At 39.5% G+C, this 18,623-nt stretch overlaps 1 protein-coding gene across 1 annotated transcript; it reads right to left on the bottom strand.

Annotated features, from left to right (window-relative positions):
* Window positions 1–752: 752 nt before the first annotated feature.
* On the bottom strand, window positions 753–15,883 carry LOC130189796 (uncharacterized). The gene is made up of 10 exons (XM_056408735.1): window positions 15,816–15,883; window positions 14,784–14,987; window positions 14,492–14,617; window positions 13,567–13,611; window positions 13,350–13,429; window positions 12,447–12,543; window positions 12,201–12,278; window positions 9,534–9,764; window positions 8,883–8,963; window positions 753–1,435 (listed from the first exon to the last, which is right to left on the bottom strand). The coding sequence occupies exons 1-9, from the start codon at window positions 15,847–15,849 to the stop codon at window positions 8,923–8,925; spliced, it is 936 nt and encodes a 311-aa protein (XP_056264710.1). The 5' UTR covers window positions 15,850–15,883; the 3' UTR covers window positions 753–1,435; window positions 8,883–8,922.
* Window positions 15,884–18,623: the final 2,740 nt, after the last annotated feature.

Here is an 18,623-nt window from a genome sequence, read left to right as displayed (position 1 = left end):
GAGAGTGGAAGCCCATGGAAACAGGCTGGATATAGCAGCTGGATCGGCCCCAAACACTGGGCAACACATCACTATAGATGGAAATTATAAAAATATTATATGGCTCGTGAAATTAAACTGGAATCTAGATCCATATTTATACAGGCAAGTCCTCCAGGGATGAACTGAAACCCCACACAGCAATTAATTGTGCTTCATTTTGTGTTAAATAGCAGATCATTGTTTTATCTTAACCTAAGTCAATGATACATGTTCTGTTTAGGGTTTAATTAGCACCAATAATGCACAGTTCCTGGGGATTCCAGTCCATGTGTTTTCACTTCCAGTAAAATAAAAGAACAGTTGGTGAAAGTCAGCAGGAGAGAAATAGAGGTTCAGTTTGGTGGACAGAACAAATGCTATTGATAGAATCAGTATTTTCTGAGGTTAAAGACGCACAGGAAAAATGATGTCAATTCTAGTGGGTGCAAGTATATACGGTTATACGGAGATCGATATCAGAAATTTGTGAATAACATTTATGGGTAAAGTTTTTCATTATTTAAGGTTACATGGTGTTATATAAAGTTAATCAAGTTATTTTAAATTTAGGATGAAAAAAAAAAGAATGATTTGTAATATCTGGTAAAAAAAAACCCGGTTGATATCTTTTATCATTAATGCAGTTGGTTAAGATTTTCAAGATTGATCAAAACCGCCAAATTGTAAATACATAATTTATAATGGTAAATAATTGCAAAAAACATATAGGACATAGTTAGAACACTTTTCTTTAATACATTCATGTCATTCACAGCAATTATTTTTAGCATAAGGGAACCTCAAATACTACTGAATGGGAACAGCATGAAAAAGCAAAGTGCAGGATCTTAAAAAATAACATTACATCCTTAATTGAAACAAGATAACTTATTTAAACCTGCTAGTCCTTTATTTATATATCATACTTATCATAATATACAAATATGTACCAACATATTGTAACGTTGGTAAATTTATTTAAAGTATTTGTCAGCAATTGTAACTGTGAAGACATATTTCATATTATAACAGCTGTATTTTAATCTACTATTATATATATCCACAGAACGAGTTATAATTGTTGCCAAATACAAAATAGACAATTATATGTGTTATAAACATTTTATTATATGCATGCTCAATGGGGGGTATAATCTAAAGTGTATAACTGTATTGTAGTACCAAAAGTAATAACATTTAGTATATAAACCAAGTAAATTGTGACCATTTGTCAAATAAAAATTTAGTTCAATCAGTAAAATGCTTAAAACTTAGTTCAGCTGACGTTTAACTTTTAAAAAGCTGCTGTGTTGGAATACATTTGTTTCCAACAAAGAGGAAATAAAGAGGTGCACTAGATTCCTCACACCGTACGAACAGACGTGTCCTTCTCCCCTGAGGTCACTTCTTCAATCTGAAAGACAGTAACAAAAGGCACAGAATGATGAAATCTATCTTTTCCCACAGTCACACATCCTGCAATCAGCTGTTTTTTCAAGTTTTAACTTCTGCTTTGACCAAGTTGATGTGTCCTTTGCCATGACCTTTGACCTCTATGGAGAGACATCTGTTTGAGGGAGAGTATAGCTGAGATAATCTTACTCCACATCTATTGATGTGACTTATGCTTAACCAATAAGTGACTGCAACAAACAGTGTATTCTCGGAGCGTTATGTAACAGTGGGTCAGGGAGGGTTAACCTTGCGGTTTATATTTCGTTTGAATAAATAGGAAATTAAACATTTCTATTACGCTTTACACTTCAGTGTTCAATTCAAATACAGCGGATGCTTTCAACAGGCTCAAGGGCCAACTGATCTATTGCACTTTGACAATCATTCAAACCCAATCGTTTAAAGTGGTCATTTGTTCTCTCAAATTGGTCACAGGTTAATCTGAACTGCATCCAATATAAAGGGGGTTGTTTTAGATTAGTAATGTGACTACTGAGGCTCAGGTTGCAGGTAAGACTTCACATTGATCTTAGTTTAGTTAGATCGGGATAGATAGGGATCTGTGGAGACTAGTCAGCGGCTGGAGTGAAACCTGGCTGCTGAAAGAGTGGGAATTCCAAGGGGGATTTAGTTGTGTGGAAGGAAATGCTCAACTGAATCCCATGCAAAGATGTTCATCGTTTTCAGTCACCCATAAATAGAAAACCCCCAAATGCCATCCAGGTAAAACACTAACAGTTTGTAAAAATGATTTTGGAGGTTAAGTAAGTTTGTTCTGTCTTCTACTTAATTTGGCATCTGAAGCAAAAACGACATTTCTAACAACTTCTAAGATTTTAATTTCACTTAATTCTCTGGAGCTGAAATTGTGTCATGTGTCACTGAATTGAAATTGTATGTATTTCTTGAAGTGATGAATGTCTTTGGAACAATAAGAGAAGTGCACAGAAGTTGAAACAACTGGATCGATAAAATGCATCCGACCTGACGGATTGATTACTTTAAGGTTAAGTTTCCTGAACCAGAATGAGTGACGTTGTTCACAGCAAAACAAGATGCAAAACTGCTGCAAATGATTGAATATCAGTTCAAAGAATTCCACCGAAATAAGTAAACAAAATCCTAAATGTATTCAATTAATACAGAAATATAAATCATACTCGTATTAATTCAGTGAACGTAACACATCCGAGTTTAAGATGGGACTCACACTAGTGTACAATATTCCTAGATATCATCGAGTTTGATTTTGCGTTGATTTAAGAATGACTTAAATTAAGAGTTACTGAAAAAGGGTCAGGATCAAGTTTGAATTAGAGTTAAAAAAATGGTCTTAAAAAAACTGTAAATAAATGTAGGTTTGGTCAAAGGTCGTGGTTAGGGGCCGGTCACACCAAACTTTTGCAAAAACAATGAATTCTAATGCACTTTGTTATGGTAAGTATATTTACTCGTAGGGTCAAAGTTAATCCATACATGTGCTTGTATTGGAGTTTAGCTTTGGTGAACTTTGACACATGGATTTGTGCCGCTGACCGATAGAAAGCCACCGTGACAGTTTGACCTTCGAGGGAATAAAGTGCTTGAGAAGCACAAATTAAGAACATTAAGTTATTAGCTTTGTTTGAATTGCATTAACTTAAGTCAAGTAAGTCAAGCTGAATAACGACAGCCTGTGTATTTTATTCCTCGTTGCAGAAAAAACACCTTACTGTTTCATTAGCGACCCATGAAGTTAACTAGCCTTCTATAACTGTAGGAAAGTAATCCTGAGAATAAGAGAGAGAGTCAATGGCGCAGAACCATGAAAATAGAAAGAAGCTTGGAGAGCTGTTTGGACTGACTAGTGTCATCATGCTGCCAGCTGGCCAGCCTGTTAGTGGCCAGTAACAATAATCGACCAACTACCCCAGTGTTTACTTCACAAAGTCACGTAGGAATCTGATGAATTTCGCTGCACCACTTTCTGGGGTTCCCTATCAAATTTAGAGTATCACATTGGAGAATTATTATGCAGGACCACGTGTCACCTTGTTACCTACTGAGTAACATCAAACAAAAGGACACTAGAGTTTTAACTATGTTGGGAACTTTTATTGAGCATCATGTGAGATTCCACCTGAGATTACTTTAAACTGTGTGTGGAGGATGTGAGACAGAGATGTGAGACAGAGATGTAATAAAGGCGCCGGTGTGACTCTTTGACAGTTTGACACAGCCCGAGGAATGCGCAGGTGATGCCGGAGGCGATACCAGCAGGTGAATGAATGTCCGTCTGTCAGCAGGCCTCCTGATCACAGCAGTCCTGCCAACTGCACAAAGCCCGGCCAGGAATGTCTCGAGCAGCCTGGTGAGGACAACAGAAGAGGAAACTGTCCCTCCAGCTATAGACCTCATGGGGTTTGAAGCCGTAGGTCATTGAACAGTCAGCTGCGTCGGGATCTGGGCCCGTTGACATGAAAGCGGACGAATCTTCATGCTGTGGTCATCTTTTAAGTGCCAACTTCAACTAGCTAGCTTCTTGACAATTATTGTACAGTAAATTTGGTACAGATATCCAATGCTGTCCTACCTGCTAGCGTGATGGTTTACTTTCACAGTAGGTTTAATGATTTCCATCATGACAAATATGTTAGCTTACTCAGAACTGTTAATGCACATCCACAATTTCAACCTGATAAGATTTGACCATTTGTGTGACGATTTAACAGGAGATTAGTGATTCCTTTATTCTCTGCAACATAATGTTAACATTGATCCAATACTGCAACGGGGAATCAGCAACACAAACAAGTCTTCAAAGACATGTGCACCAGGAATCATGACACATTTCCAAACTACAGTAAGCTGTCATTACTTCGTCCTTAACTAGACAGATGCTTCCTCTTTATAGAAGACGAGTTGCAAAAAAACCGAACACAGCCTTGGTAACTAGGCAGAGTAAAGGCAAATCTCAAGGGTGTGATTGTTCACAACTCACCCACTGTAACTCGACATCGTGTGACTGGAGTGCTGACTCTAGAAATTGTTTTCACAATTTACCCTCCCACCTCTTCCTTTACTTCTTTGAGAGACTTGCACTGTGGTGTAAAGAAGTGAAACATGCAGGACAGAATTGAGCCCTTTGAATATTTTGCGGGCCACCTGCCAAAGTATGGACTGCAGTACAAAGAAAGAATCTAGAAAATGTGACACTAGTTGTAAAATGTCTATAGTGTAAATAGGAAAGGTCAAGGCCTGGCATAATTGGACATCTCTTAAAATAAGAGGATGTAGGTCAGGGAAAGTCGGAGTTCGTTTTTAATTGGCCGCTGCTTTGACATTGCTTCCTGCGTCAGGATAGAAATAAATATGAATTCTAAAATACTAAATTGCATGCTTGAATATGAAATATTAAAGTATTGGGTGAATAGTGGAGACGTAATTATTTACTTTATGGAGAAATCTAGGCCAACTAGTAAGCAATTTATCATGTCTCCGTCCACATTTCTCACAAATATCGTTTTTCTTTTTTTTCTTCCGGTTCTGACATTTGTTGAAATGCATTTTGGTTTGCGACACACATCACAGCAGCCGCTGTGCATCCAATTCTGCAGAGACTTGCTCAATGACAGGCAAAGAATGTGAGCCAGTTGACTCTGGCCACATTATTCTCCTGCAGTCACTGTGTACCCTTTAATTAGGATTATCTGACCTATGACCTTTGGAAAGGACTTTAACCCAGAAACCTCTGCAGGTCGAGAAAGCAAAGCAGGAAGAGGATGTGCACCCAAGTTGGTTTTGATAAATAGACATGAGACAGGAAGCTAACCTGAGAGGCTAAAATACAGTGTGCGTTCAGACACACACTGGTGTTCATGTCTAATCACATCTGCATTGTGTTCAGTTTGAAGACAATCAGATTGTCCTAATTTGTCATTGTCTGAGCCTTGTTTTCCGCTTTACAAAATCACGCCGTGAGCTCATAAGGGGCTCAGTTTCACAACAAACTCAACTAAATTTTTTCGTGAATAACATCTGGTCTTAAAAGTTAAAGTTCAGAAAATCGAAGTCCAGTACACTGCATATTTTGTCTGCTGCCAGTCTCTATGCTAAGCTAACTGGCTACTGACTTCTGCTTCATATTTATTGTGCACAAAAGAGTGGTATTAATCATCTCATTTAACATTAAAAAAATATTTATTTAAACGCTTCAACTATTGCTACCATGCAAACAATACATATGTCAGGAGAAGCTAGCCGCCGTCATAATTGGTGTGCAAGCTACAACTGATAATGATGAAGACCCATGTTGGTCACAATGCCTTGAACTATTGCCATGTAAAATAAGACATTCTAGATTGGCTCAAATCATACAGTTTGCCTTGGATTCTGCATTTTATACCTTTTCTATATTCCACCCATGCAATGAGCCATTTAGCAGATTGCATAAGGCTCCAAAGAGCAGCTGTATGTGATCACTGTGTGTCCCAAAACACTGACGCGAAAGAACCAAATCCTATGAGGTGATGCTTGAATTCATGAAACTCGTGATTATCAAATTATTGAGCATTCCTCTTGGATATAATTTACCAGGTTTTATTTACACAATAATTATGCTGAGGAAAACTATGCCCACGCTGTTGGAACCAATCCTTTTCTCATGATGCTGAATAACACTATTACGCTTTCAACACTAACACAACATGAAAACTGTGAAAGAGCCTTTCTTTGCATTAAACTGCAAGTGCATAGTTTTATATTACCTTGTATGTAAGAACAAATATATAGTTGCACACTTTTTTTGTAATCCACTGGACCGACAACATTTCTCCATCCATACTGTAGCTAACTGTACAATCCTTTAAGTTCATGTGAGAACAAGAGCATTGCCAACATCTTCACATGAAAAAGGTGACACACATAACCGTCTGCCTCAAAACTGCATGTACAGTAGCACAGGATGTACAGTCCTTTAATGATGCAAGTCTAATAGTTATATTTGCAACTTTGCAATTACAAGTTTGGGAATTCCTCCCCAAAACAAGATGTTTTGTGGTAAGAAGTCATGAGAGGAAGGGGAAGAACCAGCCTCCACCAGCTGTTTTCTTCAGTCTGCGTTTTCCGACAGTTCCTCCTTCCTGAAGAGTTGCCCAGGTGTAATGGTCGACCTGCCAGTTTTAACCACATCAGACCACAGACGCAGGAAGCTTCCCCTCACTGTTATTACTGAGATAAAGATCCTGCATTCACCACATGCACCATTGTCATCATGCACACGATAAATCTGGGTTTAAACCTGTAATATATTGGCAAAGGAAATTGTGACTTTTGCTACATCAGAAAGCAGTAAAAGGAGACGCATTGCTAAAAAGGTAAAACGAGTCAATCTATATATAAATTCTTGTTTAACCTGAGCAATGAAAGGACATAAAGTTGACACACTTGTTTATGATCATACGGCCACACACAACGACTTTTGAGTAACAAACAAAAACGTATTGTTCAGCTTTATATCCTTGACCCTCCTCGGCTCCATGACCTGTCTCTGAACCAAAACCATGCAGCCCCTTCACAAAAAGAGCCTCTGCATAAAAAACTAGCTGCTTTAAACTAACGACTAACTTAGTTTGTCTCACATAGTTAAATCTTACTTTGCCTCCTCCTCGCTCTGAAATATTCATCCCAGGCGTTCAGACAGTTTCCTCCAACATTAACCATTAAACATGAAAGAGTTCTGACCGGAAAATAACACAGTGAAGTCCCAGGTCTAATTATGTGGTTTATTTTACGACCTGTCAGCTCATATCCATTATCCACAACTGTTGAATGGTGAGCAGCCTTTTAACTTTAATTTCCAGCTCGCTCATCACTTCTCACACCAGGTGGGAAAGAGTGTTCACTTTTTCCTTCTCCGTTTCAAATGGCGTTATTCACAGTCTCTCACAGTCTACTTGGGACATGATTGGCATTTTCTTTACTGTTTAATTATGACCTACAGACTAGTAAATCAATTTAAAATTTTAAATTGCATCTCGAACCGCAGGTGTTCAGCTTTTTGGTTCCAAAAGACAGAGAACTGTTCCATCAAGAGCATGTTTGAGTTTTATACAACTACTACGTACCATGCTGTCAGGTACAGGTCATATTAGAGACCACGAATGTAAAAAAAGGTAAAAAAAAAAAATGCAATTGCTGTCCATAACCTTGGACCATGTTTTATGATAACTGTTTTGAGATCACACAATCTATATCATTGTATGTGGTGAAGACACTTTAATGATGACTTCTAACATCAAGGGTCCCAGTAAGCTATGCCAATGAGCCACGGTGCATAATACCAGCTCCTTCCCCTCGTTAATGTAATTAGACACACCTGTGCTTTTCATACCAATTGAGATGCTTCAATACAACTGGTCCGTCATTAATGTTATCAGAAACAGGTGTGCAATTCTTACAAAGACAAGTCAGAATGGCTACTGTTTGTCACATGAAGATCACGTCACTGACGGAGATGCTTTGGATTTGTGAAGCTGGTGGTTTTGTGGGAACGGAGATGATCCTTGACTGCTAACGCGGCGCATCTGAGAGCGGTTAGCCCCTCAGATGTGAGATTATCATCAGCTATTAAGAGCGGTGTGAATTCCTCAGGCCTCGGGCTTCGGCCCCGAGTCTTTCTGAGCAGATAGGAAGAGAGGAGGGAGCGCAGGTGCAGATGCGGGCCTCACATCCTGCAGCACATGATGATTAGACTGAGAGGACCCATGTTAGCACTGGTGTGAGAGGAAACTCAGCCATCAGTGGCAGATAGAGCATGGAGGAACCAGAAGGAGAAAGGAATGATGCAAAGTGTGGTTTACATAGAAATCTAGCAGAAGAGACGTGCCTCAGACGTGGAGTTAGTTGCTCGTCACCTAAGAGTGTTCACATCATAATGGAGATTAATTAGCCACAGTTAATATATTGGGGAAAAGACAAAAAAGTGGAACTTGAAGTAATAATATTGCTGACAGCGAAATAGCTACTTCACACAAAAAAAGCCATTCCAAGAATATATTAGCAAACCACTAAAAATGTAAGTAGCAACACTTTGAATGATATACTGTCGGTTGTGAAACTGACTTTTCAACGACCAAAGGTGATACATTATACGGGTGCAGCTTCCAGTGACTATTTATAAACTACTGGATGTCAGACTGTCAATATGATTTACAATTTTTGGGACAAGCACACTATCATTTTAGATTGAATGGTTATGACTTCTCTATTTGTAATGTTTGAATCCAGGACGAGAAGCTTTAACACAGCACTCCCAGTGGTTATTCATGAAGTCTGCCAACCTACAGGGCAGGGTGGCGGTGGTGGTGGTGGTGGTGGTGGGGAGCTGGCTGAGCAGTGATGAGCAGAACGTTTCCATGTGATCTTACCAAGTTCCTGAAGAACACAGGAGCAGATCGGCAAAATGTCTCACACCGGGCAATTGAGAGGAACGTCCCAGAAGTTGATGTCTGTTTAAAAGAATCAAGGGGTTACCAGAGGGTGGTATAGAAATGCAAATCATGATCTTAAATTGAAGAACCAACTGCTGTAATGTTACCTAAATACTTTCCAATACTGTAAATTTGACAGCAGAGTCGATGAATCATTAGTACCAGAGATCATTTTACAGCCAGTTTGAAGAGGATTACAGCGACAAATGACTAATAACCACAAATAATGTCAGCAACAAATTTGGAAGAATCTTTTAATGTTATGCAGTGAATTTTTACTCAACTAGGGATTCACAACACACCCAGAAAATTAACACACTGAATGACTACATAGTTGTAAGTTCTTGTTTTTGTCACCCGATTAGCCGGAAATGTGTTGAAATGCGACAAGTTGCAGGAAGTTGGAACTAAAATATAAGTCATTCTGTCATTATTCAGCCATCTTAAAGTAGAGTCAACAAACTTGGTCACTACTGTCTTTTTTCAACCCTAAGTGGTTGACCACTTTGCTGTTAATCTTAGTGTGACTGAAATAATGAATATCTCAACTACTACGAGGAATAACAACGACACATGTTAAATACCAACCTCTTGTCTGACTGAAGTCAGCATTGTTGCTGTTGTTCTCATTCGCCTCCTTCAGCGACTCCACAGAGGTTTCGTTGGAGACGACGCCGTCGTCATCAGCTTTCTCCTCCACACTCGGCTCCACAGGTTTGGGGGGACTCTGCTCGACGACGTGCTCTTTGGGCTTGTCCTCGGAGCTGTCTGGGGTTGGCGCCGGGGCAGCAGACTCAACCACAGATTTATCAGCCTCAGCTGTGAAGGACAACAAAAGCAAAACACATAGAGTTTTCATTAATACTGTTTTTCCTACTCTGAATCCAGTTAAAAGTGTGACACATAAAACAATACGTGGAGGAATTAAAACAACACACAGCTTAAGTCTTAATGAAACAAACTGGAAAAACCCAACCTGAATGTCATGCCTTTTTAATAGGAAGTAAGACTGTTGCAATACATTAATTGTGTAACATCATTGTGGATTTGCAAGATGTCTCAAGCGGTTCCACCATAACAGTCGAGGGTGGGGGTGGGGGGTACTCTCTGGCGAAGGCATTTCAAGGAGCCACCACGTTGTTAATGAGGCGGCTGATTACTGACCAGTTCCTAATGAGCCACAGCCATGCAGCTGTTGGAGGCTGTGGGAAAGTCGGGCGGCCCCATCATTATCTGACCCAGGGTTAGGTGGAGGGAAAGCGGAGATGAAGGTGACTGTTGTTCCAGACATAATTCGGCCATGAGTAAGATGGCTCCTCGAACGACTTTCCAACCGTCAGAGAATCATCAAGTCTGTCCGGTTTACGGCGGATGACTAGGCGCTTTACCACAGGTTGACTCTGGACCTGACTGGCAGCTTCACATTATGCTTTCGTCTTAGACCAGAAGGTGTCATCTGTAGTTTCAACTAAATAGCTCTGTATCACTCACATGTCCGTCTGTTACGTACTGAGATAGTCAGGTGGCAGTTACCTTCACTTAAAGAGTGGAAGCAAGGGGAAACTGCTAGCCTGGCCTTTTCCAAAAGAAAACGCGAACAAGCGCCTCTAAAGATCATTAATTAACACTTTGGGAACAGCTGGGTGCAGTAACCAGACAGAGTTTTTCAAGAGAGCTAAACCATTGAACTCCCTCTGATATTTCTCAACAACTATCAGATCGTTTGCCTTGTATGTATTTAAATCTAAATGTGAAGAAGAAGAAGAAGATATGGGTTGTGTTATGTTTTACCTGCTCCACTCAATTCTGACAAAAGTTGACTAACCATTGATCTGTTTTGTCACTTTTGTATCCTTCGTTATACAATAACACAGACCAGCCATGTTGTACTGAGCTTTGGGAGATAATCCCAATAATTTACAATTTACCAAGCACCTGGTTGATTTATTCAGCATCCACTTCACCTCATTTGAACACTTAAGAAAGAACAAGTGAGTTTGAGTGCACTGGACAAGCAGTCCTCTTCAGCCAAATCAGATTCTTCTTCTTGCCACCAACTTGAATCCAACCAGCAACAATAGGACCCAGCATGATTAGAAAGATTGCAGCCCACCTGCACTGATTGCTCACAGTTTCACTTCTTCTCTCCGATGAGAGGAAGAGAACCCTTTGAAAGGAAGCTGGTTGTCAGAGCGTCCATCAGCACTGACCATTTCCACAGGGTGGCCCAGGGCAGGGAGGCAAGCCCGGACATGAGATGTACATTTTTACCTTTTCTTATTCATCCTGAGAAGACCTCTGAGTAAAACAGGAACACTAAATTCATTCACAACAATAAGACACAAATAAGAACTTATGATTTCATACATATTAGATGATATGACGTCAAATGTATAGCTAGATATTGTTATCAATGCATACATTATAGTGTGAGTTATCTTGAATTCACAAATATCTACTGAAGATATGGATTTAAAAACGATCTGACAAAGACTTTTGCATGTATTGTTCGTTGAAATTATAATGAAAAACATAAGCAAAAATATGTCAAAATAACCACATGCTCAATAACACTGAGGGAGATATGAGTTGTCGGCTGCAGTTAAGGCAAACTGAACGATCTTGTAATTTGTAAACTTGGCTTCCATTTCCACCATGTGGTCGACATAAGTACTGCAGGCCACATGTCCACCCTGTCTTCTCAAAGTAAGGATCTGTTGAGTTATGAAGACACACTTGATGACAAAGTGCTTAACTGATCTGCAACAAAGTTGTTTTTCAAGTCAAGCTTGAGTCAAGCTGCTTTGCAAATTTCAGATTTCCTTCCTACAAAATTCACACCAACTTTGCTCACAACCATTTAATAAACATGTTATGGTTTGACAAAGTTGGATGACATACGGTAAAGATTTAACAGTAGTTTAGTCCATATTTGTAATACTGACAAATTAATGCCTGGAGGGGAGCACCCCATCTTTTCTATGATAATGAAATATACTGTATATCTGCAGGACATTTACACTATTTCACAGTATCTCTGTATTTTTAGAGTGTAGAGAGAGACACAAAAAGCACTTCCTTATATTCAGTTTAACTGATCTTGTGAAAGAGGAAGGAAGATGGCACATCATTGGCCCATAAAACACATACAAATTCACAACTTTATTTGCAAAAAGAAGAAATGTTATCCTGGTTCTCTGAGCTCCATCGATACAACAACCCCATAATGCTGATCAGTCGGAGGTTTGTTCGTACCTTTCTGCTCCTCCTGTATTCCAGGTTTGGCCTCCGGTTCTTGCGGCTCTTTTTCTGGACTTTCAAAGGTTTGCAGACCTGAAAAGCACAGAAGGATCAGGATTTATAATAGTTCTGCAACAACAGAAAAGCCCAATTTGTTTAAGTTTGAAGGGTACTTATTTTCCTTTATATAAATGTGACATATTCTGTAACATTGCTCTTTGATATAGTTAATAAACAATAATGATGGTGTGTTGGACTGACCGTTCTGAGGTACGGCATCAATCGGCAAGTCGGGCTCCATAGTTCTGAGAAGGATGTTGGATTCATCCGGTCTGGAGGTGAAGTCGACTGAGGCATGCTGTAAAAAGAGGGGATTCAGAAACACACATATTAGTTACAAAAATGGAGGAAATGGTATTACATTTAGGGTAATAAGAGGATTGATAACACTTTTATGTGTCACACCGTGGTGAAGCTTGTCTTGTCTTGGGTTTTTGTCTCGTAACTTCCTGTTTTATTTTGAAGTCTAACTCTCCTCTCTCAGGTCACTGTCCTTCCTCATGTGTCACCGGTCTGATGTCTGATTGTCTCCCTGTGATTGTTTCCTGTCCCTGTTTCCCACCCTCCCTCATAGTCTGCGTCTTCCCTGTCCTGTGCCAAAGTGTTTTTCCTCATGGGTCGTTCACCAGGCCACGCTCCTAGCAGCCAGCCCTTTTTTTTTTTTTTACCAAAACTCTTAGGAGTTTTTGTTGTGATTAGTAAACTGCTCACTGACGCCTCAGCATTTGAGTCCTGATCGGAATCTCGGCCTGACATTATGTCCACGGACTAAAATCTTGGCTGTTTCTTTGTCGTCTTCATTTGAATCTTATGTTTTCTTGATTCTGTCCAAAGGTAAAATAATCAACAGCTGTGTGTGGATTAACCAAACTATAATGTATTATTAATTAGCAGGCTTTAGTTAGCTGTTTCCCCGTTTCAAGACTTTATGCTAAATTATGCTAGGCTTGCTGTTAGTGGTAGCTTTTTTGAAAACAAATGTGAGTATAGTATCAATTGCGTCCTCTTGCTCTCGGAAAGTAGATTAATAATCACGTTGTTTTTTAAAATCAAACAAATTCTTATTTGGTACGTTAGTGGAAGCAAACGGCTAACGTTACTCACCCTTCCTCTTTTCCGTAAGACGAAGCAGGTAACTCCAAATCCAAGGGCTATGAGGATGATCACCATGAGGATGATAAGGCCTGAAGGAGGTAATAACGTTTGTAGAAATGTTTACAAAGAAAAACACATTTGCTCAAATCGTGGCGATGTAAATCGACTGTTTATGGTTTGATATCACTTGATATCTTATTCTGGAGCACATTTAAATGAAACTCACCGGTGTTGTCGACTGCTGTCGACTTCTTTGTCTTAGCAGTGTTTCCTATAAAAAAAAGTTAAATACTCATGTTTATTATTCAAAAGAGAAAAACTAATCAAACAATGACTTTCAACATGATGTTAGTCTGTCAGAATAAACCTGCTAATGATAAGTAAAATATCACCTTCTCCTCATAATATAGTCAGATGGAAAAGCTGCTTCTGAACTTAATTGTCAGTTTCATATTTAACTGTTTTAAAGCTGCATTAACAGATTTATTTTGGCCACTTGGGGGCAGCAAAACAAGCTAAAAATACAACAGCGACATTATCGCTCGAAAAACCTTGCATATCTAATGTTACACTTTCAGCAGACACAGAGCAGCATTTACATTAATCTTGAAAGTAAGTCCAATATTTACTGTCTTTTGTATCTGGCAAATCCAGAGGGAATATTTTACTTTAGAAAAACAAAGAGTTAACAGATGCTAAAACACAGCTGAGGACTGCAGAGCCACCATTCACAGTAAGAAGTCCTTCTGCATAGTTTATCTCTTGTATATAAAATTACTGATCAATGCACCTCTAAAGTATTACCAGCATCGATTTTATTCATCACTGTATCCAATTTCAACTCAGATATACATTTTTCTCCATCATTTAACATTTTGATTTCTACAATTATCTAGTTATTACATCACACAAAATAATGATGTGGTTGATGCGCAATATACGGATTATTTGAGCTGTTTCATTTATACCTATTCCAGGCTGTGCAACTGTATATTATACCTGGCATATATGTTTCAGTTTTGCGGTTATTGTACAATACATATATATTCCCACAGTTTAAAAATGTTTGGAATGTAAAACGTTGAAATCAGATTAATTAAGGAGCACACAATTGTTGAATATAGTCTATTTAAGCACCAGTCTCAACTTACTTGTGTCCTTGTTTGTTTTGGTTGTTGTTTTGATGGTTGTTGTGCTTTTGGATAGCTTATTAGATTTGGTGGTGGTGATTGGGGATGAACTTTGAGTTTCGTTGACACTTATAGTGCTCGCCCCACCTGAATGAGTGGATCACGTAAGGCACAAACAAACAATGTTTCAGAAAGGACCGATCCCGAAACAAAAGAAGACATCGTGATGAATCGGCTGATCCAAAGCCTTATATGTGAGTAATCCGACATGTATATGCTGTACATGCACAAGGCAACATGAATACGCCCTCACCTTGCTGCTTTGTTGTGGAGGGTAAGCTGGTGTTGCTGCCCTTGTTGCTGCTCATGGTCCCTTTGGCAGTGGCATTGTTGGTGCTGGTGGCTGTGGTGACGCTGACGGGTGTTACAGTGGCGGAAAGATTGACAGTAGTGGACGCTGTGGGAAACCCATTCCCTGTTGTTGTTTCAATTGCTGTGACAGAAACAACAACCACACCTGCAGGAAAAGATTCAATTCAATTCAGTTTATTTTGTATAGCCCATTCTCACAAATTACAAATCTGTCTCAGAGTGCTTTACAATCTGTACACATAGACATCCCTGTCCCAGAACCTCACATCGGATCAGGAAAAACTCCCAAACAACCCTTTCACAGGGAGAAAAGGGAAGAAACCTTCAGGAGAGCAACAGAGGAGGATCCCTCTCCAGGATGGACAGGTGCAATAGATGTCATGTGTACAGATACACAGCGTTTTTAAAACTATCCAACAGGGGAAAACAAACATGACTGAAGCTTGAGCATGACACCTTCACAAGATCAAATTCAAGACTTTTTATTTTATTTGATTGTGTCTTGGTCTGACATACAATATAGAATTGATCACATTGATTACGCTAAAATACACTTTACTGCAGAGTATATTTACAGATATTTGTTGATCGGTAAATCAACCCTGCACTGCTTATTCACACTACACGACTTACAGTAGCTCTGTTAACTGTAAGCCCGACGGGAACCAGCTATGTAAGTACTGTATATTGAGATGTTGCACTGCTTGTCTTTTTACTCAGAAACTCTGATTCAGGCATTTCATTTGATTAAAGTCAGCATTAAATATAAGTTTCATTGCATTTTTACTATCTACAAATTAATGACTTAAACAAAGACAGAATATCATACCAGGTTCTTAGAAAAAAATGTCATATGGACAACAAAACTTAAAACTTCGATAGCAATAAATACATTGATTCATTACAGCTTATTCAGGTGCTTTAAAAATGTAATATGAAGAAAATAAACGGAGATAAATATAAAAAGCCTTACCCAGAAAAAAGAAGCAAAGACCGATGGAGGGCATTGTACGTTTGTTTGAAGGTAGCAGTAGGTTAGGGTAGTCTAGATACACAGAATACATATATGTATATATATATATATGTATATTCATAAATGTATTATAAAAGCTCTGAGCGCAAAGGTGATGCTTTCATATGCTACTTTTCTTCCTCACTGCCTCACAGCAGTGCATGTATATAAAGATCCCCAAAAAGAGGATCAACGTCTGTCACGACAGGATGCATCAAAGAGCAGTGTTGCTCAAACGGTGTAAGTGACAGGAAACAAACTGTTGGTACGTTGCCTCAGAGACAACAAGATGAGGTCTATCTTGGTTCACTGTAAATCCAAAGTAAATTCATTACTTGAACAATAAGGCATATGCATCAAATATTTCATCAAATATTGACCTCTTCGTGTTCGACGGATGAACTTTTCCATTAATTTCCACGAAGCAATACAATCGTTAAGTCATAACACAACTGTCTGTCTTTTTCTTGTGAAACTTACAGTGTTGCAAAACAGGTAACTTGGTGCAATTGTTCCACTGTTGTCAGTAAATGTTCTGCTCACTAGATGTCGCTGTGACAAAAGGGAAAAACACCAGTTGGGGTTAAGACAGTTGCCCTCATTTCTTTTGCTAGAGGTCCATTTAACTTGAACTAAATTGATTCCCCTCTCTCATGTATGGGAATAAATGAGCTAGAAAAGGTTCACAAAACGTAAAGGAATCTTGCATTTAATTTGTCTGACAGTTTAAAAGATAAAAGATAAACAACAATATGTCAAGGCATTTGTTGTGGAGGCTGAGGAAGATATGACAATAGTGAGAAAACAAATAGAGATCCAACAATGAGTCGATTAGTCGATCAACAGAATCGGTAACTCATTTGATAACCGACTGATAACTTTATTTATTTATCTAGCGATAATGAAACAATGCCACATTTTCACTGGTTGCGGCTTCTCACACATGAGGTGTGGTGTTTTTCTTTGTGGGATATAAATGTCTTTGGGTCGAAATACACAAACCATCTGAATACACTTCTTTCATTTCAAGTATTTGTCACTGTTTTCGGTCCTTTTTACAGATGTGTTATTTGCTGTAATGCTGCTGCTTTTTAATGTTTATAAATGTGTGTGTGTGTGTGTCGTTGAACAAGTGTGTCAGCAATACTTGTCCTGTGTGGGTGGAGTTGTTGTCAGGGTGTATGTGTGCTCAGCCTTGTAGGTTCATTTATTACTGTTTATTTCCCCATGCCAGTGGTAATCAGCAGCAGGATTAGTGTTAACTGCCACCCAGTCACTGGCGGGCTCCACGTGGGCCACCGCAGGCCCCTCCTGCCGACTGGCCTGACCGGGTCTCTCCGGGACCAGCTCGCAGTGACGAGAAACTGGGAGTCCGCTAATCCTGAAGAAAGACTCCCCGTCTGGCTTCCTCTCCGGGCCACCTATCACCACATCACAGAGCCCAGGCATCAGCACCAGGCCCGGCCCGGTGGATGAGCTAACCACTGAGAGGAGAGCAGAGTGTGTTTCTATGTGTGTGAGAGACACACAGAGAGGGGAGAGAGCTGGACCACCCACCCGGAGGATTCAGAGGCACAGGATTCACAGCCCATTCTGTTGACCTGCCACACCGCCCCAGCTCTGGGCAAGGCCCTCCCCAATTGTTCCGCCTGCTAACATGAGGAGGGGGGTTACACAAGGGGGATGGGGGGTGGACGAGCAGTAAACAGTGGGCTGAGCTTCTCTCCTTCAGCGCACAAAGGGCCTGAATTGTATCGGGACTGGAGCACTTTTTAGAGTGGCCCTGCCATGGGGCCTGAATGAAACATCTGTGGAGGCTGAGCCCGAGAGAGAAAATGCTATTTTGCTGTTCAACCACACTGACAACCTGTTTTCCCTTTCTTTAACTCCCCCTCACCCCCCATCCCACACACCCACCATCACCACCTCCCCTCACTGTTATTTCTCACTTGGCCTTGTAAAACTATTCAAACTGTATGCTCACATTTGCCAAGCAAGTAACAGAGAAGCAACAGTAAATGAGAGAGAGAGAGAGGACTTGAAGGTTGAAATGAGGAAACACTTGATTTTTATTTTTAAAATCCACATCTATATGAACACATCTATATGAACCTGCATAAGATTTTGTTTTTAGTTCAATTTAATTCAACAAATAAAAAAATTCAAACTCATCATACTGTGTATTGAAATAGTGTTCACATGGACTGCTGCCCAGATTTCATTTTCCACGAGAAAATTTGAATATAACTTTTATAACTTAGAATAAAAATGTTAACAAGAGTTGAGGTAACATTTTGCATGAAGGCCCTGAAAAGCATCCAGAGATAATGAAAAATAATTTTAATGTTGTGATGATGCCACATTTCCAGACATGAGCAATTAACTTGGTTAGTAAAATGTTACTATTTGTCAAACGTTAGAGGCAAAGTACTTCAGTCCAAGAAGTGACCATTTACAGCAAACGGTTACAGAGTTAAATGTGACGGGAAAAGCTCTGCTCGTTGAAGGAGCTCTCAAAGAAATCCAAACGACCACAAGGATTAAACTGGACAACTAAACCCCTTTAACAGACATGCATGAATGTTTAATCCTAATTACAAAACACCACATACGGAGTAGGGAGCTGTTGCAATAAACGATAGTATAGTGAAATAGTTTGTGGTATAACGTCGGCACAGTACACCTGCTGGGAATGAACTAAGAATGCTGAAGCTTGCATAAGCCAATAGAAGTGTGACTTCAGTGCTCTGCCTTAAACTTACTTCACTG

Source organism: Pseudoliparis swirei, chromosome 24 (assembly GCF_029220125.1).
Source record: "Pseudoliparis swirei isolate HS2019 ecotype Mariana Trench chromosome 24, NWPU_hadal_v1, whole genome shotgun sequence".
Lineage (NCBI taxonomy): Eukaryota > Metazoa > Chordata > Actinopteri > Perciformes > Liparidae > Pseudoliparis > Pseudoliparis swirei.
The sequence above is the reverse complement of the archived record's forward strand: the minus strand, read 5'-3'. Positions and strand labels throughout refer to the sequence as shown.